The sequence below is a fragment of the Dendrobates tinctorius genome, unplaced genomic scaffold (genome assembly GCF_039654945.1).
Source record: "Dendrobates tinctorius isolate UK_male_01 unplaced genomic scaffold, ASM3965494v1 ptg000016l, whole genome shotgun sequence".
In the NCBI taxonomy this organism is placed as follows: Eukaryota; Metazoa; Chordata; class Amphibia; order Anura; family Dendrobatidae; genus Dendrobates; species Dendrobates tinctorius.
In genome coordinates, this window is record NW_027361684.1 from 17,352,725 (window position 1) to 17,378,829 (window position 26,105).

Below are 26,105 nucleotides of genomic sequence, written 5' to 3' on the forward strand. Positions count from 1 at the left end.
GCCTATGACGCTCTCTTGGTCCAGACTTGCGACTGTGCCAAATTTTGTGGCTGTAGCTGCGACAGTGCGGATGCCAATCCCAGACATACATACATACCCACATTGAGCTTTATATATTAGATATATATTAGATATATATTAGATATATATTGGGTATACTATATATATTGGGTATACTAATAGATCACAGACTGAATATGAGTCAACAGTGTGATGCAGCAGCAAAAAAGGCAAATGCAATTCTAGGATGTATTAACAGAAGCATACAGTCTAGATCACGTGAAGTCATTATTTCCCTCTACTCCTCTTTGGTCAGACCTCATCTGGAATATTGTGTCCAGTTTTGGGCACCACATTTTAAAAAAGACATCAACAAACTGGAGCAAGTTCAGAAAAGAGCGACCAGAATGGTGACCGGTCTGCAAACCCTGTCTTATGAGGAAAGGTTGCAGGATTTGGGAATGTTTAGTTTGCAAAAGAGAGGACTGAGAGGAGACTTAATAGCTGTCTACAAATATCTAAAGGGCTGTCACATTGTAGAAGGATCAACTTTATTCTCATTTGCACAAGGAAAGACTAGAAGCAATGGGATGAAACTGAATGGGAGGAGACACAGATTAGATGTTAGAAAAAACTTTTTGACAGTTAGAGTGATCAATGAGTGGAACAGGCTGCCACGAGAAGTGGTGAGTTCTCCTTCAATGGAAGTCTTCAAACAGAGGCTGGACAGACATCTGACTGGGATGATTTAGCGAATCCTGCTTTGAGCAGGGGGTTGGACCAGATGGCCCAGGAGGTCCCTTCCAACTCTACGATTCTATGATTCTATGATATACAGTGTGTGTGTGTATGTATGTGTGTATATATATATATAATCTCCCAGGTGGCCTTGGGATGGAAGCTTGAATATGTTTGTTGATCAGCAGAGGTACTGCTGAGCTTTTGCTACACTGTGTCAGAGAGAGCTTTCCAGGTAGCTGGTGAGACGGGCAGGACTAGCTACCTACAAATCCACCCAGGGGTGTGTTTAAAAACGCCTATAGTAAAGACTATGTGAGTGTGCTTGTAGGACCTGTGATGAGGTCATAGCCATGTGATCTGGTGGGCATGGCTACAGACCATATAAGGTGGCCAGGGTAGGTCATGTGAATGCTTGGACTCGGTTGGTCCGTTTGGAAGATCTCGCTGGATGATGTCTGCCTTCCTGAAGAGCCTGTGTGTAATGGCTGCACGTGTCTGAGAGCTCCCAGAGGAGGGAATGGACGTCTGCAGTATAGTGAGGTAACCCTGACTGGGTGAGAGAACTGTGAGGCTAGAGAGCCTGCGTATTGGACATTGCATAAACCTGTGTGACTACAGGGTTAACAGAGTGGAGCTCTGTCATGGACGCTATGCTGTTTGATATGAACTTTCTATTGCTTTGGGTTTATGATGCCTGAATAAACCGCATGGACTGTTATTGTTTTATGGAAAACCTGTGCCGGATCTGATTGGCTGCAAAGCGAGTATCCCCAACCTTAATAACAAGCGCTAAAATATATATATATATATATATATATATATATATATATACACTCACTGGCCACTTTATTAGGTACACCATGCTAGTAAGGGGTTGGACCCCCTTTTGCCTTCAGAACTGCCTCAATTCTTCGTGGCAGAGATTCAACAAGGTGCTGGAAGCATTCCTCAGAGATTTTGGACCATATTGACATGATGGCATCACACAGTTGGCGCAGATTTGTCGGCTGCACATCCCTGATGCGAATCTCCCGTTCCACCACATCCCAAAGATGCTCTATTGGATTGAGATCTGGTGACTGAGGAGGCCATTTGAGTACAGTGAACTCATTGTCATGTTCAAGAAACCAATCTGAGATGATTCGAGCTTTATGACATGGCGCATTATCCTGCTGAAAGTAGCCATCAGATGTTGGGTACATTGTGGTCATAAAGGGATGGACATGGTCAGCAACAATACTCAGGTAGGCTGTGGCGCTGCAACGATGCTCAATTGGTACCAAGGGGCCCAAAGAGTGCCCAGAAAAAATTCCCCACACCATGACACCACCACCACCAGCCTGAACCGTTGATACAAGGCAGGATGGATCCATGCTTTCATGTTGTTTACGCCAAATTCTGACCCTACCATCCGAATGTCGCAGCAGAAATCGAGACTCATCAGACCAGGCAACGTTTTTCCAATCTTCTACTGTCCAATTTCGATGAGCTTGTGCAAATTGTAGCCTCAGTTTCCTGTTCTTAGCTGAGAGGAGTGGTACCCAGTGTGGTCTTCTGCTGCTGTAGCCCATCTGCCTCAAAGTTCGACGCACTGTGCGTTCAGAGATGCTCTTCTGCCTACCTTGGTTGTAACGGGTGGCAATTTGAGTCACTGTTGCCTTTCTATCAGCTCGAACCAGTCTGCCCATTCTCCTCTGACCTCTGGCATCAACATGGCATTTCCGGCCACAGAACTGCCGCTCACTGGATTTTTTTTCTTTTTCGGACCATTCTCTGTAAACCCTAGAGATGGTTGTGCGTGAAAATCCCAGTAGATCAGCAGTTTCTGAAATTCTCAGACCAGCCCTTCTGGCACCAACAATCATGCCACGTTCAAAGGCACTCAAATCACCTTTCTTCCCCATACTGATGCTCGGTTTGAACTGCAGGAGATTGTCTTGACCATGTCTACATGCCTAAATGCACTGAGTTGCCGCCATGTGATTGGCTGATTAGAAATTAAGTCTTAACACACAGTTGGACAGGTGTACCTAATAAAGTGGCCAGTGAGTGTATATATATCCAACAATGTAGACCAGCTCACTCCTGTGAACCACCTGGAACCTCAGCTGACCTGGTTAACTCCGTTGTGCCCGGATCTGGATGTAGGAGTCCATCCATACAAATGTGAACAACGACAAAGCAAAGTCCAGCAATAACGTGAGCAATCCAGGATGCTGTTAAAAAATTTTTTCTTTTTATTCATAAATCCATTAAAATGCAATGGTCCAAGCAGTTCAAAACAGCAATAACGCAGGAAAGTCGTGCAGATAGGACTACGCGTTTCAGCGGTAGAACCCGCCTTCTTCACGGTCCAGAATATATATATATATATTTAATCTCGAGGGACTTTTACTAGTTAATTATGTGTTGTGTTAATTATGGATCCCATGTGGTTTTATACTCCCAACTGACTCGGGTGTGTATCAAAAGTAGTGCATAGATCAGACGTGTATGGTTTCTAAAAACACATAACATGGTCTTTTGGGATTTGCTGATACTGTATATGGAAAGTATTTCTAATGTATTATTGATCATTGCATTTTCCTGAGGCTCTTGATAAATACGGTCCTACTAGAATAGACTTTGATCACGTGCAAATATACGCATTTCTGTCTTTATGGAATGTATCATTTACATCACAAACTCTTCAAGGCCTCCATTAAGGCTGTGTGCCCACGTTGCGTTTTTTTAAGCGTTTCTGCAGCGTTTGTGCCGGCTCAGACGCTGCAGAACCGCTTAAAAGAAGCTTCACATTAAATTGCATGTGGTTTTTGGCCAATGCATGCGTTTTTAAACGCTCAGGAAACGCTTGGGCCTCTTTCACACATCCGTCTGTCACCATCAGTCAAAATCCGCCGTTTTGCCAAAAAAAAGGAAAATGGCGGATCCGTTTTTTTCCCCATTGACTTGCATTGTCGGCGGATCTTGACGGATGGTTATCCGTTGGATCCGTTTTTTTTTTTTTTTACGGATCCGCAAAAATTTTGGCGTCCGCAGACAAGGACGGACACTGAAACGTTTTTTTGCTGGCCGGATCCGCATTTGGACACTGTGCATGCCTGGAAGAATTGCCTCTGCCGGAAATTTAACCCTAAATGCCAGGTCTGGCGGCTGAAAAAAATTCCCCCTCTCTCTCCCGTATGTGTGAAACAGGCCTTAGAGGCCTTTTCCAGTGTTCCCAGAAACCGCGCGAAAAAAATGCATCAAACGCGCAGAAATAAAACACGCGTTTCCTGGGAAGGGGATCAGTTTCCTGAGCGTTTATAAACGCTAACGTGGCACATAGCCTAATAATTTTTGCCAACAGTTACCTAATGTCTCCCAACTTCTCCATACACAGGAAGGATTGGCTCGACTGAACGCTCCTGTATTTTCTATGAGAGTTGTTGCTGAATTCCTATAGAGGGGGTCCTAAATAGATACAAGATTTTGCGTCCTGTCCACTTTATACTTTTTTACCCTGATGGTCGTTAGCCTATTGGCACTTATGGCTTTTGCCCTGGTTTCTCTCTTCACCGTACATTATATTTGAAAGATGTAAGAAACCTTCTGTAGCATGGATTCTGTTTTTGTTGATCTAATGGGGCCACATTGTCTGAAAAGTACTTGTAGTGTCTGAAATAATTTTACCATAATTATAATTTTCCATGTTTAAGCACTATTACTTATTTATATAGCGCCATTAATTCCATGGTGCTGTACATTAGAAGGGGGTTGCATACAAATTGGTGGGGACCTCACATTTGGGGCATATACGGTATTAAGTGAACGGAGGTCAAGTGTCATCTCCATGCCAGTTCCTGGCTGCCATCCTCTCCATCCAGTTCTGTGTTTTGTGACTATTGCTCTCTCCATGAGTTCTGACTATAGCGGAGTGCTACATGGCGCTACTCCATGTTTCTGAGGTTGTCTGCTGAGTCTCTGCGAGGGTCTTGGTTTTATGATCTGCAGTGTAGTAACAGGTGTTCTGGGTTCTGAATTCCCTAACAAATGTGTTTAAAAGTGTGTGTGGTTTTTTTTTTTTTTTTGTTTTTAGTAATTTCTGGGTTCAGAGTAGAGGACTGATATGGTGCAGATTAAATTGCCTTTTTTGTATATTTGAATGAACAGTATTGAAACACACACTATTTGCTTCCTTTTAGAATAGTGGATAAGTGGTGATGTACAAAATCAGGACTGCCCCTAGCCCGTTTTTGTTGCCTGCTCTACGCTTTTTTTTTCTTTTCTCTTCCTTTTTTTTTTTTCAATATGAAATTGTAATTTAGAGGCATGCTGACACTGAGGCTCATTGGAAAATATATGGCGCGTGCACGGATAATGTTCCTCTGCGGTTTTCTTTCATCATGTTGATAACCATACCTGGGGATTAATATCGTGTATTTCTACTTTCCTGCCTTATTTCCGTTCGTACTGAATGATGGCCGTAATGTTATCCTTCTGTGAAAGGCAAAAATAAAAGCATATACTGTACAGAAGAGACTTGTATAGGAGGACTAGTTACCTGCGTTTTTAGGGAAAAGAGCTGACAGACTATTGTGGAATCCTGGCAACGGGTAATCCATTTCTATTTTCGGAATGCCATTTTAATGAGGCTGCAAAGCTGCTTACCAGTAGTGTGGTTTTAGTCAATCAGCATTACAAATAACAGTGAGTGCGTGTACATTGGGTAACCACATTTATTTCTACAGTACCCCTGCACTCTTGGGAGGGTTTGTAAATCCCTTAATTTGAAGATTTGAAGCTACATTCTTTACGTTTTGCTCAGAATTCATTACATTCCTCCTGTAATTTTTTTCCCCCCGTTTTTATGGTTTTTAAGTGTTTGTTGGGTTACTGCTCTTGAGACAGACTCCTTGAGCATACTGGGGTTTCTATTCCTTTTCTCAAAGTAGAGGTGGTCAAACAAACTTTTGGCTGAATAGAAGTTGGAGAAAATAGCACCCGGTACCGATCACATACCAGCCTCATGGGGTTTTCTATCGATCGGCCACATCCTACATAGTAATTCTCCTCCTTGTGCCATAATACATTTTTATGCACTTATATCTGCCCAATGCACAATGCCCTATAATAGCAGATTACTTTGTGTGCTTTCTTTTGATACTTTAACCTTTTAAAATTATATATTTTTTAATAAACTCAACCCCCTACATTTAACTATAAAATGTGAGGTTTGATTAACTCATGTGAACTTTTGGTTTATAGGATTTACATCTTGGGACCTTTTTTTTTTTTTTTTTAAATGTTCTTATGCTAACAATTTGTATTCTTGACCCCCCCCCTCTTTATTAATATCGCAAATTTTAGACTTTAATGGAAGTCTGTTGACACAAGCTGGTGGCAGCATAAATTCAGAATATTGCCTTTTGTAGGGGTTCTAGCCCCTGTAAAAATCGCACCTTTTGTAATCGCGGCCGTTAAGTTGAAACTGAATTTTGCCCAAATGTGCTCCCTAGGTGTAGCATGAGGCTCTGTGTACTGCTCCAGGCTACTGGTGCTGTTCCAGTGATGGCAGTGACTGGTTGGGAGGAGTGAAAATGAATGCCCAGAGAAGACCCTGATGATGTAATGCACAGTTGGACCGCAAACAGAGATTTCACATGCTGCGCTCTAGAAGAAACTAGTGTGACTATCTCTGCAATGGAGCAATGCAGTGCAAAATGGGATGGGGTGGAAGTGGCAGACTTACTTAATGGGCCAAGCCTTTTAGGGTTTTACTTGTGGCAATTCAAGAGCCGGAACTTTTTTTTTTTTCTTTAATAAACAATTGTGAATGAAACTGAATACATATAGGGTTTTATTTTTCATTTTCCAAATGTAAAACATACTTTAAGGGGAAAAAAGTCAATTTTATGCCACCACATTCTGACATTATCTAATGGTTATGGATGACCTGCGAGCCATTTTGTAGCCATCATAGAAAAATCGTTGGCCTTTGTGGATTGAGTCACAGAGGCCCAATGATCTTATAATAGTGACTGCAATATCTGAAGCATTAAAAGAGAAGAGACCAGTTCTGCTGGTGACTGATTGCCCAAGACTGTTAGCAACACTGTGAGCTATGAAACCGTGCAGCACATTGTTCTGAAGCCCTGCTGAAAACCTTTACTAATCGGCAGTCGTTTGAATGCCTGTTTAAACAGGCAGACCAAAGTAAACGATGCGCACTAAGGCCTCTTTCACACATCAGGTTTTCGCCGTCAGGCGTGATCCGGCGCTTTTGACAGAAACCGGATCCGGCGAAATGCAATGCCGGATCCGGTTTCCCCCCCATTGACTTGCATTTGCGCCGTATCGCGCCGGATGGCCATGCGTTTCATCCGGTTTTCGCCGGATCCGGCAATGTGTCGCGATCCGGCGTCTGGAAAAAACGGCTACTGTAACGTTTTTTGTCTCCGGCGAAAAAGCCGGACCCGCCGGATCCGGCGCGTCCGGCTTTTTCACACAATGAAAGCCTATGAGCGCCACAATGCGCCTGATCCGGCGAAAGCCGGATCCGGTGGCCGGATCCGGTTTTTTTGGTCTGAGCATGCTCAGTAGCTCTGCCCACAAGACATATATAAAAGCAAGACAGTGGGACCCACAGCCACACCCAACATGCCACCCAAGAAAGCAACCAAGCGCAGCAGGAGAAGGCAGGAGACCACTGCAGCACCATCAGCACCACCACCACCCCAAATGGAGCAGCAAATGGAACATGCTGAGGAGGGGAGTCCAGCAGCAGATGAGAGACGGTAATTATCAAATCCCCCATTCCTCCAAACTAGGGCCATGGAATATCAAGATATTCATTGGCCCTTTGTTTCTCTTTATTCAACAGCCGCCCAAGAGATGCAGCAGCAGCAGCAGAAATGGCATCACTGGCAGCAGCAACAGCAGCAGCAATACCCACAGCCATGGAGTCTGGCCATCAACAGGACAGCACATCTTCTTCTGGGAGCCCTCCCTCGCATCGTCAGCGTTTGACGGTAAGTTTTTATTTCCAAAATCCATCATCTCTGTAATATATGTCTATTCATTGCCTTTTATTTCAAAACAGGAATCACAAGATGAAGAGGAGCTCCCAGAAGAAGAAGGAAGTGGTGGACAGACACCTGGAGTGGGCTCACAATTGGTAAGTTTTTTGCATCAAACGCAGAAACACAACATCACACTACACACAACACATAGAAAACAATGTTCTGCAGACCACACACAGCAAACAAATGCCTACATCCAAAGACATAACATTTTTTGTTTTCTTCTCTAGTCTTCCCAATCTGGTGCTCGGCCAAGAGGTCCTCGCAGTGCCTCCCAGGGTCGTCGGCGACAGCAACGCGGCGGTCACCAGCGTGTAAGTATAAATATTTTTGCTTTGTTTTTTTGCACTTTTTATTTCATTTCTTTTGTGGAGGCTAATTATGTTATTTTTGTCTTTTTCTTTAACAGCCTTCACAGCGTGCTCCCGACTCTGACGGTGAGGATGGAGGACTCGATGTGGACCACCTCATCGATCTCGTCAGAGAAAGGGAGCCGCTCTGGAATATGGCTGACCGCCGCCACGCTGACCTTATCGTTACCCGACGACTCTGGGAGGAAATCCGTTCGCTCCTTGTGGGCCGCTGGGAGGACCTCGATGTTCGGGCCCAGATTAAAGAGCGTAAGTATATACAGTACCGGTTGCTTGATGTAAACCAGTGTTTCCCGAACTCCAGTCCTCGTGGTCCCCACGGATCATGTGTTCAGGATTTCTATTTACTATGGAAATCCTGAAAACATGACCCCTGGGGACAATGAGGACTGGAGTTTGTGAAACACTGATGTTGTATACTAACCACTCCTTTCTCGTTTCAGGGGACAGAATTGTGAAGCGGTGGCGGTCTGTGAGGGATCGTTTCAAGAAGGAGTTCAATAAAGAGATGCGGGCCCCGAGTGGATCTGGAGGACGCAGGAGCAAGTACAAGTACGCACAAGCCCTGTCGTTCCTCCGGGAGACAATGCTCACCAGAAGGTAAATATTACACACCACATGTGAAAAAAAATGTTAGATGTAACTTTTTTTTTTCAGCCAGGGCCATACCATGTCAGTATTTTAATTGTTTTTTTTTCTCTTTATTCCACAGCACGGTGAGCAGCACTCGGGAGCCTGCACGATTGGACCCTTCTGAGGCGATCCCTGAGGAGACCGGCACCGAGGGACACTTCGACCGCCCCAGTACATCTGCACCTTCCCAGCCTTCCCACACATTCGACCCATCTGTCCCATCCACCAGCACTGGAGCATCGTGGCCGCCTACATTACATGAAGCTGCTGGTGAGGAGATCGCTTTCCCTTTACCCCACCCTTCTGCCCCTGCCACCTCTAGTACACCTGCGGGTACTGGGCGACAGCGGCAGAGGGGTCAGGAAAAGAGTTATGCTCAAGAGTTCTTGCATCTGAATGCATCTTTCCAGAACTGTCTAAAAGTCTTGTCAGAGCAAATCTCCGCAGGCTTTCAGCAGATCAACTCCAGCATTCTGGAGGTGAAGACACTTCTGCAAACCATGCATTCAGAAGCAAGATCTTCGCCAAACCACACCTTTTTCAGGTCTGTTGTGGAGCGCATGGCAACACTATCTCCTACCCAGCAGATGCATGTAATGCATTCGTGCCACGGTGCTCTACAGCAGGTTACCTCCCAACCTCCACCTCCCACCACTGTAGTTCCTACATCTGCACCCCCTCCAGCCACTTTCCATCCTCCCCCTCCTATTACATACCAGCAACCTCACCAGTACCAGCAACCTCCCCAGTACCAGACATCTCCCCACTTCCAGCAACCTGCCCCGTACCAAACTCCTTCCCCGTACCAAACTCCTTCCCCGTACCAAACTCCTTCCCCGTACCAAACTCCTTCCCCGTACCAAACTCCTTCCCCGTACCAAACTCCTTCCCCGTACCAAACTCCTTCCCCACACAACTTTCCATCAACATCATCTGCTCCTACAGTCCCTACCCAACCCTCCACTCCACCGCCCACCACCTCTTCTGCCTCCCACATGTCCACCCATTCTGTAGCTTTTTCCACACCTTCACCTCTAACTGTTCCTTCCCCACCACGATCCCAATCCTCTCTCCACACACCCAGTGTCGAAGTGTCCCGCAGCCCCTCCAGCAGTATTTCCACCCCACACTACACAGATTTGTAATGTGTGTTTTTTAATAAAAATGCCCATTGGGTTTAAAACCTTTATTAAAAAAGTTTTTTGCACTTTAAAAACATTTTACAAAAAAAAAAAAATTTTAAATAAAAGTTAAATTATCATTTCACAATGGTTGTCTGTCATTTCTTTCTGCGGCGAACTATGTTTAAAAAAAAGGTTAAATACAGGGTATTTCAAAGGTAAAAAGGTATTCAAAACCAGGTATATAACTGTGGGTAAATTTTAGCTTTTTGCCACAGTTGTGTTCCTGGTTGTGTTTGAAGCAAAGTATTTCACCTAAAAAGTTGTGTTTATTGTTGGTGATTTCCTAACAATGTACACAACTTTTGTTAAAAGGTGAAATACTTTGCATAAAACACAACCAGGTACACACCTGTGGCCTAAAGCGAAAAATAGTAAGACCATGACAAGATAGCCAACTTTGGTTGGCAAAGGTATATACTGTTGGTCCAGAAGGTACACAAGTTTGGTTAGGGAACAAATCTTTCACACTCTGTCATCCTGCCAGTGTACTCTGCCTTGAGGTGACATAAAGTATAGTGCAAAATTGTCCCTCATTACTGAAACCGTCACAGAACTTCTAGTGGTAATATTTCCAATGACAACATCCATCTTCGCCAGTAACTTGCTCTTCTCTCCAACCTGCACTTTCTTCTCTACAACCTGTCAAAGAAGGGCTGTAGGAACATGCTATATATAGTTTTCCAGTAGCCAATCCCGTTCGGAAGGCCACAAGGGTCAATTTTAAAAACCGGATCCGGCGTAATCCGTCGAAAAACGGATGAACCGGATGAGACGGATCCGGTTTTGTCTGTCGAGAACAAGACGGATCCGGCAGAAAACCGGATCCGGCACATCAGGTTTTACAAAACATTTGCCGGATCCGGCATTCCGGCACGACGCCGGATCGCGCCTGACGCCGAAAACCTGATGTGTGAAAGTAGCCTAAGCCTTCTATACTAGATCACTCAGTGCGTATAGGCTGCTATAGTTCCAAGCAGTGCAAGTCCTGTTTATACAGTACGATGCTCCGCCGAGAACGATTCTCTTATGTTGCATAAAGGATCATGTCACCTGATGAACAACAGTTTTGCTCATTCATCAGGTGATGTGCAACCTGCCTACTAGCAAGATAATTGTGAAATTAGCATTTTTGACAACAATCATTCACGATAATCTTGCAGTGGAGATGCCCCTTTAGGCTGAGGCTAAGCCTTGTCTAAGTAGAAGTCTTCTCTTTTGTCTGCATCAGTATCCTTGTTTATTGCCAAAGTGTCCTGTACTCTTGGGAAGATTTCTACTTCTCTTAGTCACGATGTAAGCAGTTTTCACCGACATGGAGCAATTCAGACTTGAGTAGTACGACGTCTCATTAGTCAGTCTAAGAGCGCAGTCAGATGGCCATATAACACGGACAACCATCGAGAGATATATATATATCTCTCGATGGTTGTCCGTGTTATATGGCCATCTGACTGCGCTCTTAGAGATAGATATATTTAAATGGAGGGCGGTAATGCCACGATGGGGGCAGGCTTTGCAGCGTTGAGAATCTCTTCCCCCCCCCCCCCCCCATATGCTCACCCACCTATCCACTCTCTCTTTCCCCATGTGCTGACTTCTCCCGTCTGTGCTCTCTTCTATGACTTGTCTACCCCATGTGCTATCCCCCTTGTCTGCTGTCTCTCTCCTTCCTGTGCTGTGTTCTCGCCTCATGTGCTGTCCCATTTCAGCTGTCTCCCCCCCTGTGCTCTGTCTCTTTCACCCCTGTGTCTGACCGTGTACAGAACATACCACAGCTCCTGGGAAGGGGAGGAAGCAAAAGACAATACTGACATTACAGCAGGAGATCGCAGAGGATACATTTTGTGAGGTAAAATATTGTTTAAAAACAGTCAGTGAAATATTTTACCTCACAAAATGAATCTTCTGTGATCCCCTGCTGTAATGTCAGTATTGTCTTTTGCTTCCTCCCCTGCCCAGGAGATGTGGTATGCTCCGTACACGGTCAGACACAATTTTCAAAATGAACTTTCGTTCGTGGGAAAACCCCTTTAATGTGACCGGCTTCCTCTGCCTGTAGACAAGTCGTGCATCTGCCACCGAGATCAGCCGAATTATTCGGTACCACCAGCGACGATGTTCCGCTGGTGGTACCGCATAAAAGGCTGAGTGTGAGTGGCGCGGACGGCGTATAGAGTGTGTGGTGTGACGGTGTTTTCCCACTGGTGGTACCACGCAATAGGTTGGTACAAGCAGCAGTTTCCATATTGACACACCGATCACTTGGGTGTCCCAATATGGCGGTCGGTGAACTTCCTCCGCTTGGAATTCTGGGATACGGTGACATTTGGACAGAACAGGAAATTAAAAAATTACAAGGCAATTATATAGATAGATATGTATTTAACTAGATGGTGGCCCGATTCTAACGCATCGGGTATTCTAGAACATGTATGCAGTTTATTTTTGAAGATTTAATAATAATGCAGTAATGCACCCCCAATCCTGATATGTATGGTTCTCTCGCCCCCAATCCTGATATGCATGCTACCCCTCAACCCCCTATCCTGGTATGCATGGTCCCCTGACCCCCCCCCCCCCCAATCCTGGAATGCATGGTCCTCTCACCCCCAATTCTGGTATGCATGTTCCTCTCGCCTCTTTCGTGGCATGCATGGTCCTCTTACTCCCCTTTCGGGGTATGCATGGTCCCCTCACTCCCCAATCCTGGAATGCATGATCCTCTCACCCCTTTTTCCTGGTATGCATGGTCCTCTTACCCCCCTTTCGGGGTATGCATGGTCCCCTCACCCCCCTATCCTGGTATGCATGGTCCCCTCACCCCCCCCTTTCCATGTAGCCGCGACCAATCAGCGTCGCGGCCCTCTGTCCACGACCAATCACTGCTGTGGCCCTCTAGCATGTAAAAAAAAATGTTAAAAAATTACAATTATTCTCACCTTCCGACGGCCTCCTGTCTTCTTTCCACGCGCCCGGCCTCTCGTTCCCAGTAATGCTTTGCGGCTTAGACCGCTGATGGTCTTTCTCGCTCTCGCAAGAGTGAAGTCGGTCTTCTTTCTCTCTCTCTCGCGAGAATGATGTCATCAGCGGTGTAAGCAGCAAAGCATTACTGGGAACGAGAGGCCGGGCGCGTGGAAAGAAGACAGGAGGCCGTCGGAAGGGGAGAATAACCTTCTTTTTTTTTTTTTTTTTTTTTTTTTTAACTTTTTTACAGATTAAGGCCTGCGCCCGATTGAGCGCTGCACCCGACTGCACCTGCCGCTGATTGGTTGGGGCCTGGCGGCCGCGACCAATCTGCGGCCCGTGATTTCGGTGACAGACAGACATATGGCGTGTATATGTGTGTGTGTGTATGTGTGTGTGTGTGTATGTATATATATAATATATATATCTATCTGAAAGTGTTGACACCCTTGAAATCATTCCAGGAAAGGAAACCTTCTACCATAAAATTATTGCAATTACACAGTGTCCTTTTAACATAAGTTACCGTAGTTTTTCTTTACAGTAGACATCAATGGACCATTTGATTCTTTTATTTATTATACCATTAGTTATGTTATTTCAGTAAGATATTTTTAAAAGGTGGTTGGTGGGTGTGGGGGGAAACCTGTTTTAAAAAATCATTAAAAAAAAAAAATGGTGAAACAGACACTAATGGATGATATCTATGATACAGTGATGAAATTGCTTGTATAACCTATACATACACTTGATCTAAATCATGACTATGATTAAGACTGGATAAGTCGAAAAGCGTCGGTCAGTATATCGGAATTTTGGTGTTATGTCAGTATGATATTTTAACAAGGAGCAAGTAAATGTGAAGTTTTACCTACATAATCAGTGCTGGGGAATTTGCTTTTTTTTCCCTTGATCTAAAGCCTTGTACACACGATGTCTGTGTTCCTGCTTACACTATATCAGGACCTTCTCCCACTGTACACTGTAATGTTGCCATAGGTGGCCATTCAACCGATGGAGACCAAAGTGTGTTCTTCACGCCTCAGTTTGGCCAGAATGCGACTGAGTTTTCTACACGGAGGACCACTTCAAAGAAACGTATACAGTACTGTGTGCCATCAGTCCAGCCAGTGGCCAATGTCGGACATGTTGTTGCTGAGTATATGCTCCCGACAATGGCCACAAACTAAGGGGTCCCCCCCAAAAAGATATAATCTACGGTATTTAGACCAATATTTTCATTACTATTCTTCCCAGTCATTCAGCAGGTCCTTTTTCCTTCCCGCTATGCTACAATTCAGTGTCTAGAAACTTAGTGTTAGGATTTCTATAAGAAGGATATTTTATTGTATATCCAGGGGAATAATGGCATCTTTACTGTTCATAGTCTTTTCTGCCTTTTTGCAGTAATTTGGGGAGTACCGTTTCCACATAAAATCTAACCATTGCTACTATTTTCAGATTACTTGTGCACCCCAGAAGAGAACATTTACAAGATTGACTTCACCCGCTTTAAGATCCGTGATATGGAGTCTGGAACCATCCTATTTGAGATCACCAAGCCGCCAGCATCTGGTGAGTAATAGAAATGGAAAACACGGGCCGCCTTTGATCTGCTTGATGGCAAGAAGCGAATCAGAGTGACGGCCATGAGAAAGACCGTGGAAAGTTCAAAATTAATTTTGTACTGCATTGTATATGATACACCACCACTCCTTTTACATGCTAGGTCTGCGTGACTATGGACTATGTGACTAGATGTGGATCCAAGGTGCACTGCATCTTTCTCTACAATGTCTGTCTCCAAAATCAATTCCTCTTGTAAAGAGACTGTGCCTGATTACCTCATTCTTTACAAACCTCTATTGAAAATGATCCAAAAACAAAACTTGCTATTTACATTCCGCTCTGCTGCTGCTGACTCCCCAAAGCATTCATTTTGACCCTGTCACCCGGGTACTGCGCAGCTTTGGACAAACTGTCACTGTAGCCAAAAGCAGTTGGTAGCAGAACTCTCTTCATATCACTTAATTAATTTTGCAAAATGTTAATTTTGCAAAAATAAATTGGCTACAGACTGAAGCTCCTCCAGTGTTTTTCCTGCGCCCTTTCCAAAAGGTGTACGCTCAAGCACCCTGTCTCTCCAGGATCTACGGCACTGCTCATCCTGAGCGTCAGGTACATTAAAATCCACAATTACTACATGTGGATGTTGCAGTGAATTTCGCACTATTACAAGAATGAAGACTGCAATAAAATCCGCAGTCTGATATACTGTCGATTTTGAAATCTGCACAGCAGGTCCATTTATGTGCAGAAAATTTCAATAGCCTGTAAATAAGATATTTTTTTTTATTTAATAGATTTCCCAGGACTTCTGTTTTGTTTTTGTTTTTTTTCCTATGGGGCCAAGACCTTACCGGCAGGTAGTTAGTAACTTCCTGCCAGTTTATTTCCCTACGACAATGTGTTCTGCTAATTGACAGCTGGCTTCAGCCGACTGTAAATCGGGATGACTACTTCAGTGACTGTGTCTGCAGAGCAGACTGGAAGAGAAGGTGCTGATCTGAACAAGTCCAAAGATAACCACTAACCTAGCTGGTAGTGTATTATGCTGCATTTCTTCTACCTGGGATATCGGCAACATGTGCATCTGGCCTTTCTGCCAATAACATGAGTTGATTACATGGGCTGCTACAAACTGTCTGGGGGGAAAGAGCAGTTTTTTACATGGGTTTTCCGTGCTTACAATATTTAACCCCTTAACGACAGCCAATATGCCTTTTAACAGCGGCAGTTAAGGGTACTTATTCATCAGCGCTGCTTTTTAACGGTGCTGAGAAATAAGGTTATAGCGCACCCCAGCGTCAGAAATTTTCCGGGGGAGCCGAGACCCCGGAGAACATGGTTGTTTTTTTTACCGACCCCAGTGTTGCGATCACCGTTATTCAAGGAATAACGGCGAACGCAAAAAAAGTCTGATTTCCCATTTAATTTCTCTCCTCTGATGTGATCTAACATATCAGAGGAGAGAGAAATGGGGTCACCCGGTACCTCCCGTGTCCCTGGACCCTCCTGCATCCGTCGGCGTCTTCTTCCGGGAAGAAAATGGCGGGCCCTGAGATCTGCCGGCCGGCACCCGGCAACAATAGGAAATTTTTCCTATTGGTTCCTTTTATTTATTTATTTTTTTTAATTGCAAATTTTTATTGAAACGACATGAGTCCCAACATGCAATTAAACTTGAAAGACATCTTATAAAAAAGAGAGGTTACAAAAACCGAGCCATGTGAGAGAGAACATGGAGGAAAAACTCCCTCTAGTATTTAGAATACCCAATTGTAAAATGAAGCAGTGACTTCCATTTTTCCCACGCTAATCTAGGTACCCATATACCCTTTACAAACTTTAGCCAGAATCATACAGCAATATGCAGAAAAAAGACATAAGAAGAGAATCTTGAATAATGTATAATTGTACGTCACATAGACTAACATTAAAGCCAGGACACACACACTTAAGATAGAGAAAGGGAAGGACGCAGGCTCCAGAACAAGCTAAGTGATCTATTAAAACCTAACCATTTCTCTGAGCCCAGTAGTAATCCCATGGAGCCTATACGGAGTCAAACCCATCCACCCTCGCTCCCAAAAGAGCCGTCATGTATTCCATTCTACGAATATCATTTATTCTAGACAATAACTGCTGATGGGAAGGAGAGGTCTGCTTCCAATGAAGGGCAGTCAAGCATCTCGCAGCTGTAAGGATATGTAGTAGCAATTTGGCTGAGCTTTTACCCATCCCCTTAGGGGGGATATTTAATAAATATATAAATGGGTCTAACCCCACCTTGTCATAGAAACCTTATTTATCAGTACTTTCACTTCCTCTCAAAAACCTATTATGGCTGAAAAGGCCCAAAAAATATGATTATTGGGATCCCGCCTCTGATCCACCACGCCAACATAAATTTGAGAGTAGGGGGTTCAACCTGTGGAGGAGGTCAGGTGTGTGATGCCAGAACATCAATATTTTATACATACTTTCTTTATAAAGAGTAGAAATGGATGTCTTGGCAGCCCTTTCCCAAATATGCCAATTTTGGGGGGTGATATCTCTTTACCCAAGACAGACTCCCATCTGCTCATGTAAGGATGCCTAAGTTGTTGACCTTCCTCAGGTGATTTCAATAGCTTATATATCTCTGATATTAGACCTTTAGTCGACGGATCTCTTCTGCATATCCTCTCGAAGTCAGTTGGTAAAGAAACATTTGATGCACCATAAAGCGAGGTAGCAACGTGCTTGATCTGCAAGTACTGGAAAAATTCTTTATTAAAGTTAGCAAATTTGGACTTGACCGCATCAAACGTAAGAAGCTGCAGCGTGTCCACGTCTACCAGATCTGCAAACCTAAATAGACCCGCAGAGGTCCACGGATGGACCATTGCATGATCCAAACTGTTTGGTAGCAAGGGCTCAAATATAAATTAGATCACTGGTGAGTTAGGTGAGGCCAAGCCGAACCTTTTATACATGAAATCCATATCTCACTTGTGAACCTCATGGGACCCAGCAACGGTACTGTTATTATAGAGGTCATAAAAGAAGTCTGAGGGCACCACAAAATAATACTAGGGATCATTAGCCCCACACTTAAAACATGACTTTGTTAATACTCAAGAAAAAAAGAAGTGTGTACAAAAAATGGCCAGGATCACCACGAATAAATTTCATTAGAAACGCAACATTGAACAAATGGCAATCAGCCAATAGTCTTAAGTGTATGTGCATACATTGCGGATTTTGATGCGGATCCGCAGCGGTTTTTGCTGCGCGGATATGCATCATATCTGCAGTATCGTGCACAGGCAATGTTAGCCTATGGTAAAAAAAAGAACCGCTGTGCACATGCTGCAGAAAAATCCGCGCAGATTTGCAGCGGCTTTTTTTCCACAGCATGTCAATTCTTTTTGCGGTTCTGCAGCAGCGTTCTCCAGTCTTTCTTTTTTCCATGGTGGGTGGAGAGAGGAATCTCATGCATATCGCCACTAAGCGAAGGAAGTGGCGATACGCATGGGGTCCCTCTCTCTACACACCATGCAGTGACCGGATATTTGTATCTCCGCATCCACCTACAGGCTTTTTTTGCTGCCTTCTTCTTTTACCCCTAAATGGCTTTTACCATATGCTATAGTCCTTAGATTTAAACCTATAGCTCAACTGACCCCATTGTTCAGGGTGTTTTGCATTTTCTCTACTGGGGTACTCTCAGTGCAGCTTTAGCCACTGGACTTAAATATTCTGTCTGTTTTTGGGGTAATTTACTTCATTTAGACTATTGGCTGATTGTCATTTGTTCAATGTTGCGTTATGTTTGATACGTCTGGTGCACACAGTGGAGATAGCTGCAAGGTACCTAACCGGTCCTTCAGGTGTGAGGCTGTGTGCAGACGTACTTTTTGGCCCTGCGGATTTTTCCGTGCAGAATGGAAGAAATCCGCAGGTCAAATGACCTGCATTTTTCCTGCGGATTTCTTCCATTTTTCATGCGGTTTTTGTGTGGTTTTCCATCGCGGTTTTCCCCCTGCGGATTTGGTGACAGGGGAGATGGAAAACCGCACAAAAGAAGTAACATGCTGCGGATTTTGTACCGCGGGAAAACCGCGCGGAAAAATCCGCAGCGTCTGCACAGTGTTTTGTTTTTTTACATTGATTTTAAGGCTACTGTACCTCACAATGCAGAAATGCAACGTTTCTGCGCGGAAAAATCCGCTGCGGATCCGCTGCAAATCTGCATCATGTGCACACAGCCTTATGGTTTTTACCTTCAATGGGTTTTTTAATTGTTTTTAACATTTGGTCTGTACCTTGTTTGTGTGATCCTGTGTAATCATGCTTTAATAAAATGTATTTTCTAATATCTGAAATTTATTCATGGTGATCCTGGCCATTTTTTGTACACACTACTTTTTTTCTTGAGTATTAACATAGTTATTCTAGAGGTCCTAATTGACCATAGTAGTGAATTCGGATGAATTGGGGCTAGCCACCTCTTTTCTGTTTCTGTCCATTTGCTATATGCCCATAGCGAAGCCCACGAGGGAATCCTTCGTAAATGCGTGGCCCAGTAGTATTTAAGAATATCAGGGACCGAGAGGCCTCCTTGTGCTTTATGGGAGACAAGGACACGCTTGGAGACCCAATGACGCTTATCATTCCAAATGAACCTTATCACTGCTGCTTGGAGGGAGTTAAGCTCCTTCATGGGTACCATGGGTCTCAAAAAAGTAGAGTAACTTAGGAAGGAGCAATATTTTAATAGAAGTAATTCGTCATATTAACCGCTTCCCGACCGCCCACAGTAGATAAACGTTGGCGCTTGCTGGGCTTTGTGCAGCACCGACGTTTATCTACTGTCGGCGGTTTTGTGCCCCCCGGGACCCCCACATACCTTACAACGCAGGGATCCCAGTGCACAATGCATGCTGGGACCCCCGACGTCATCGAGACCTGATTGGTTCAGGTCCTGATGACGTCAGCGTTACAGCAGCCAATGGGAGCTATCGCTGGGAAAGCTGCTTGTTTCCCGGCGATCTCACTCATTGTAACGCGGCTTGTCCTCTGATCTAACACTGACAGATGATCAGAGGTGAAGCAGCGTTACTGTGTGACTAGATCGCTGCCTGGCACAGCTGATCGCTGCCTGGCACAGCTGTGCCAGGCAGCGATCTTGTCACACAGTAACGCTGCTTCACCTCTGATCATCTGTCATTGTGAGATCAGAGGAGAAGTCGCGTTATTATGTGCCAGGCAGCGATCTTGTCACATAGTAACGCTGCTTCACTTCTGATCATCTGTCAGTGTGAGATCAGAGGAGAAGTGGCGTTACTATGAGTCAGATCGCAGGGCAGCGATCTTGTCACAAAAATAAAAATAAGTAAAGAAAAAAAAAAGCGGGTACACAGGTTAGGGTTAGGGCTAGGGCTGGGATTAAGGTTATGGGTGTATTGGTGTTAGGTTTGTGGTTAGGGTTATGGTTAGGGCTGAGATTAGGGTTAGGGGTGTGTTGGGGTTAGGGTTGGAATTAGAATTGGGGGTTTCCACTGTTTAGGTACATCAGGGGCTCTGTAAATGCAATATGACGCCCGCAGACCATTCCATCAAAGTCTGCATTTCAGAACGTCACTACTTCCCTTCCGAGCCCCACCGTGTGCCCAAACAGTAGTTTTCTCCCACATATGGGGTACTAGCGTACTCAGGACAAATTGGACAACAACTCTTAGGGTCCAATTTCTCCTGTTACCCTTGTGAAAATAAAAATTGGGGGCTAAAAGATCATTTTTGTGGAAAAAAAAATGATTTTTTTATTTTCACGCCTCTACATTATAAACTTTACTGAAACACTTGGGGGTTCAAAGTGCTCACCACACATCTAGATAAGTTCCTTGGGGGTCTAGTTTCCAAAATGGGGTCACTTGTGGGGGATTTCCACTGTTTAGGTACATCAGGGGCTCTGCAAACGCGACATGACACCCGCAGACCATTCCATCAAAGTCTGCATTTCAGAACTTCACTACTTCCCTTCCGAGCCCCACCGTGTGCCCAAACAGTAGTTTTCTCCCACATATAGGGTACCAACGTACTCAGGACAAATTGGACAACAACTTTTGGGGTCCAATTTCTCCTGTTACCCTTAGGAAAATAAAAATTGGAGGCTAAAAGATCATTTTTGTGGAAAAAAAAAATGATTTTTTATTTTCACGGCTCTACATTATAAACTTTAGTGAAACACTTGGGGGTTCAAAGTGCTCACCACACATCTAGATAAGTCCCTTGGGGGGGTCTAATTTCCAAAATGGGGTCACTTGTGGGGGGGTTTCCACTGTTTAGGTACATCAGGGGCTCTCCAAATGCGACATGGCATCCGATTTCAATTCCAGCCAATTCTGCATTGAAAAAGTCAAATGGCACTCCTTCCGTTCTGAGCTCTGCCGTGTGCTCAAACAGTGGTTTGGCCCCACATACAGGGTATTGGCGTATTCGGGAGAAATTGCACAAAAAATTTTGTGGTTCATTTTCTCTTTTTACACTTGTGAAAATAAAAAAAAATGATTTTGAAGTAAAATGTTTGTTGAAAAAAAGTTAAATGTTTATTTTTTCCTTCCATATTCCATTCATTCATGTGAAGCACCTGAAGGGTTAATAAACTTCTTGAATGTGGTTTTGAGTACATTGAGAGGTGCAGTTTTTAGAATGGTGTCACTTTTGGGTATTTTCTGTCATATTGACCCACCAAACTCACTTCAAATGTGAGGTGGTCCCTAAAAAAAATGGTGTTGCAAATTTTGTTGTAAAAATGAGAAATCGCTGGTCAACTTTTAACCCCTATAAGGCTAGTTTCACACTTGCTTTTTTTTGCAGCGCGTTTTTCCCGCAAAAAAACGCATTAAAAAAACGCATACAAATGCATACAAACGCTGCGTTTTTTTCAAGCATTTTTATGCGCATGCAGGAAAAAAACACAGCGTTTTTGCGCGTTTGTATGCGTTTTTTGTGCGTTAGCGTTTTTTTACAGATTTTTGAAAAACCCCACAAAAATGAAAAAACAACCATTCAACAACACACAAGACCAATGGGACTTCATTGTGGGTGTGGTATGTTAATATATAGACCCTGTCTACAGTATTCTTCACATTTGCTTGATTCTTCTCGTGACCATGGATCTGCGCTGGAAGAGTTTTCACTTCAACTTGGATTTGGACATCGCGATGGCTCAGGCGTATGCAGTTGCTTGCCATGAACAAAGGAAGAGAGAGAGGCAGCGAAGACTGCGGCGTATGTGGATACATCCGATTGTTGAACTCCGGGAGAGCCGTGGGGCATACCACACCCTCTACAGCGAGCTACAGGCAAACCCGGAGAAATTTACAGATTATATCAGGATGTCCCACGAAAGTTTCATGGATTTGCTTGCTCGTGTCCAACAATCCATCCGGAGACAGGACACACAGCTCCGTCGTGCGATTCCTCCTGAGGAACGGCTACTGGTGACATTACGGTATGTTTTAAAAACCAAGGGGTGTGGTCTGATGTTTTTTTTTGTAAATTTAGTATTCAAAACCTTGGGTAATTATTTTTCGTGAATGTACTAATATTTTATTTTATAGTTTTTAAAAATAATATACATAAATATTAATTTTACTTCTTTGTCTGTTCACAGATTCCTGGCGACTGGAGAAACCCTATCTTCACTACACTTCCAGTACCGTATTGGAATCTCTACCTTGTCTGGAATTGTTGCTGACACCTGCCGGGCTCTCTGGAATGTTCTTTGCCCAGAATTTATGCCCCTGCCCACCGCTGAAAAGTGGATGGAAATTGCTGACAAATTCTGGACAGTATGCAATTTTCCCAACTGTTTGGGAGCTGTTGATGGGAAACACATACGGATCATCAAACCCCAAAGAACGGGATCTGAGTACTATAATTACAAAAAGTACTTTTCAATAGTACTCATTGCGATTGCGGATGCCGGATGTATGTTTGTAGCAGTGGACATTGGAGCATTTGGCCGTGGTAATGACTCACAGGCTTTTAAAAACTCAGACATGGGCCGGAGGTTGTATGGCAACCAATTTAATTTCCCTATGCCACGGCCTCTTCCTCACACCGAAGCTCCGCCACTGCCCTTTGTAATGGTTGGCGATGAGGCTTTTCAAATGTGCGGAAACTTACTGAAACCCTACTCCAGCCGGGACTTGGACCACACCAAAAAAATATTTAATTACAGGCTGACCAGGGCCAGAAGAACTGTCGAGTGTGCTTTTGGGATTCTTGTTTCCAGATGGCGAATTCTGGGCACGGCCATTAATCTTAAACTTGAAACAGTCGATGAGGTGGTGAAGGCCTGTGTGGTTCTACATAACTTTGTGATGGCTAAAGAGCACACGACCTTTGAACTGGACGATGATGCTCCTAACCCATTGCCTGAATTCACTCAGCACACTCTCAGGTCATCCGTTGAAGTTGGCCAAATGAGGGACAAATTTGCGGCCTACTTTATTTCTGATGTAGGACGGGTGCACTGGCAAGATGAAATGGTGTAATGTTGTTGTTTGTTTATGGTAATAAAAATCCTTATTTGATACCATTACTGAGTGCACTATACTTTTTAAACTCCAATTAATTAAAAAACTTCCCATGTATAACTGAATTTTTTTATGTTCACACACCTGGGCAGGTAAATACACATATGAGTTAAAATGCAGCATTGCTAGTCTGCGTGAAATATATTGGAATGAGCAAAGCTGCAGGCCATGAATCAGGAAACCATTTTTTTTCAAGAGAAAATTGTGCAACTAGTTTAAAACAAAGTATGTGATTTTCTCAAAACACAACCCTCAAAACCCAACCCCAATGAAAGTCCATGGGGAATACAAGTCAGCATTGAGTGGATGAATGTAATCTGCTCATGTAATCTGCTCCATTACAAGTTATTACACTAGGCCTTGGAATGACTATACTAGGCCGTGGTATTTCAAATATGAGTATATTAGGCCTTGTGCCTACTAGTATATTCATATGTGAAATACCACGGCCTAGTATAGTCATACCAAGGCCTACTGTAATAACTCGATTTTTAACAACTAGCATCTTGTTTCACAAAAAACAAACTGGTGAAACTAGAAAGAAACTTATTTTTTAGACAAGTTTCAACAGTTTGTTTTTCATGAAACCAGATTCTAGTTGGTAAAACTAGAGTTATTACACTAGGCCTTGGAATGACTATACTAGGCCGTGTTATTTCAAATATGAGTATAGTAGGCCTTGGGCCTACTAGTATAGTCATATGTGAAATACCACGGCCTAGTATAGTCATACCAAGGCCTACTGTAATAACTCGATTTTTAAAAACTAGCATCTTGTTTCACAAAAAACAAACTGGTGAAACTAGAAAGAAACTTATTTTTAAGACAAGTTTCAACAGTTTGTTTTTCATGAAACCAGATCCAAGTTGGTAAAACTCGAGTTATTACACTAGGCCTTGGTATGACTATACTAGTCCATGTTATTTCACATATGACTATACTAGGCCTTGGGTTGGTTTTTAACATGTATTTACCCATCAGTGTGTGTGAGCGGCGCAAACAACATTAATGAAACTTAGTAATGGTGAACCACAAATGTAAATTTATTTTTTATCACAAAAATAAACATAAAAATTATTTTTTACGGCGTTTGGGGGCAGATGGTTTCAATTTGGGGGTGTGCAGGGAATATGCAACACTTGCAGTTGAAGACGGTGTTTGAGGGGAAGGGGCAACAAAACTTGTGGGGGAAGGTAGTCCAGTTAAGGGAATTAAAGTAGGAACACTTGGAGGAGAGGAAATCTGTTCAGGTACATTAGTTGTAATGGCATGTCGCCGTAGGCTTGTGTGCCTGGACCGACTTTGGCCCAATGCCCGCCTTGATTGATTTCGCCTTGAACTAGGGGCAAATATGGAATGTAGGTCCCCCGTCTGCTGGTATGGCTGCTGCTGCTGAGGTGGCGGCTGCTGCTGCTGAGGTGGCGGCTGCTGCTGCTGAGGTGGCGGCTGCTGCTGCTGAGGTGGCGGCTGCTGCTGCTGAGGTGGCGGCTGCTGCTGCTGAGGTGGCGGCTGCTGCTGCTGAGGTGGCGGCTGCTGCTGAGGTGGTTGCTGCTGCTGCTGAGGTGGTTGCTGCTGCTGCTGAGGTGGTTGCTGCTGCTGCTGAGGTGGCTGCTGCTGCTGAGGTGGCTGCTGCTGCTGAGGTGGCTGCTGCTGCTGAGGTGGCTGCTGCTGCTCTTCGTTGTCAGTGCTCGTCCTTGCAGGAGGACTGGTGGCGGCAGTGATGGTCCAGGTTTGCTGAGTGGTGGTGGCAGGGCTACTACATGTTGTTGTAGCGGCAGGGCTGTTCCATGTTTGCCTAGTGGTGGCTGAGCTCCACGCATGCATGGGATTGGCGGTGGTGCTCCAGACAGGAGCAGCGCTTGCCATGGTGGTGTCGGTGAAGTGACCAGCTGCACTCAGACTTGTGGTGGTGTAACGGTGGGTGTCCTGGCTTTGAATAGAGGTGTCCGTGCAGTGGTATGCAGCACAAGTCGGTAGTGAGGTGAAGCGAGTCAATGGTGGCACAGGTGGAAAGGACACCACTGACTGCTGACCGTACCGATTATGCTGCATAGCCTGCAAGAAAGCATTGTTGCAGGCCTGCAGCACATTCAGCTGTTGATCAGGACTAAGGTGTTCCGCCATGCCCTTTTCAATCTTACTAAAAAAATGGTGTGCTGGTCTGTTGAGGTCGGCCTCCAGACGGTCAAGGCGCTGTTCTACAGAATTGAAGCGGTGTTCAAAGTGGTTAAAACCATGTTCCATGAGTGCAAAACCGCTTTCAACTCTGTCGGACAGTGACTTGAGGCTGGAATTAAATGTCTCGCTCAAATGCATAAACTCGGGCAAGACATTCCTGTCCAAGGCCCTCTGCCGCTGGCGGGTAGTGCCCGCATAACCAGTGGCAGAGACCTGGGACAGGGGAACACCTGATGGCCCAGCTTCCTGGTCACCAGCTGTGTGTGTGGTTGACCTGCAAGGTGCTTCCTGGCTGTCGGATGGCTGGGACGGGTCAGAGGACGTCCGAGGAAGGACCGCTCCAGGGCCAGGTTGCAGGGTGCTGCTCCAGGTGCTGTGGAAGAAAGGAAAATCATTACTACCATGCCTTTACAAGAAGCATCAGCTGTGGATTAGAAAAACACAGATTAATAAAAATAAAAACCCAAAATGTATTATACTTACGATTTCGTGGCAAGGACCGGTCTTAGGAACTGCAACGCGTGATAGTGACGGTATCTAGTTCTGGTCCTTGACGCAGATCCACTGCGAACCTGGCCCTCAGCACGAACATCACTGTTGAAGCGGTCCTTGATCGAACGCCAACGTGTTCGGACTTTGTCCACTGTTGATAAAAAAAAAACAGTGCCGTCAAGGACAACAGTCACTGCGGCACAATGTAGCAATACAATACTCAAAGCAGTCACTGTAGACCCCGATGACACTGTTGGGTTTCCTGCTAGAATACACCTAGCACGAAACCCAACAGTGCCGTCAAGGACAACAGTCACTGAGGCACAATGT

General features: G+C 44.5%; 1 protein-coding gene across 1 annotated transcript in view; it reads left to right on the forward strand.

The window, feature by feature from the left end:
- Positions 1 to 26,105, forward strand: part of UNC119 (unc-119 lipid binding chaperone) — a 92,417-nt gene that overhangs the window by 41,834 nt on the left and 24,478 nt on the right. Inside the window, exon 3 of the mRNA XM_073565531.1 lies at positions 14,416 to 14,529. Coding sequence (XP_073421632.1) covers positions 14,416 to 14,529 — 114 coding nt within the window. The remainder of the gene's footprint in view (positions 1 to 14,415; positions 14,530 to 26,105) is intronic.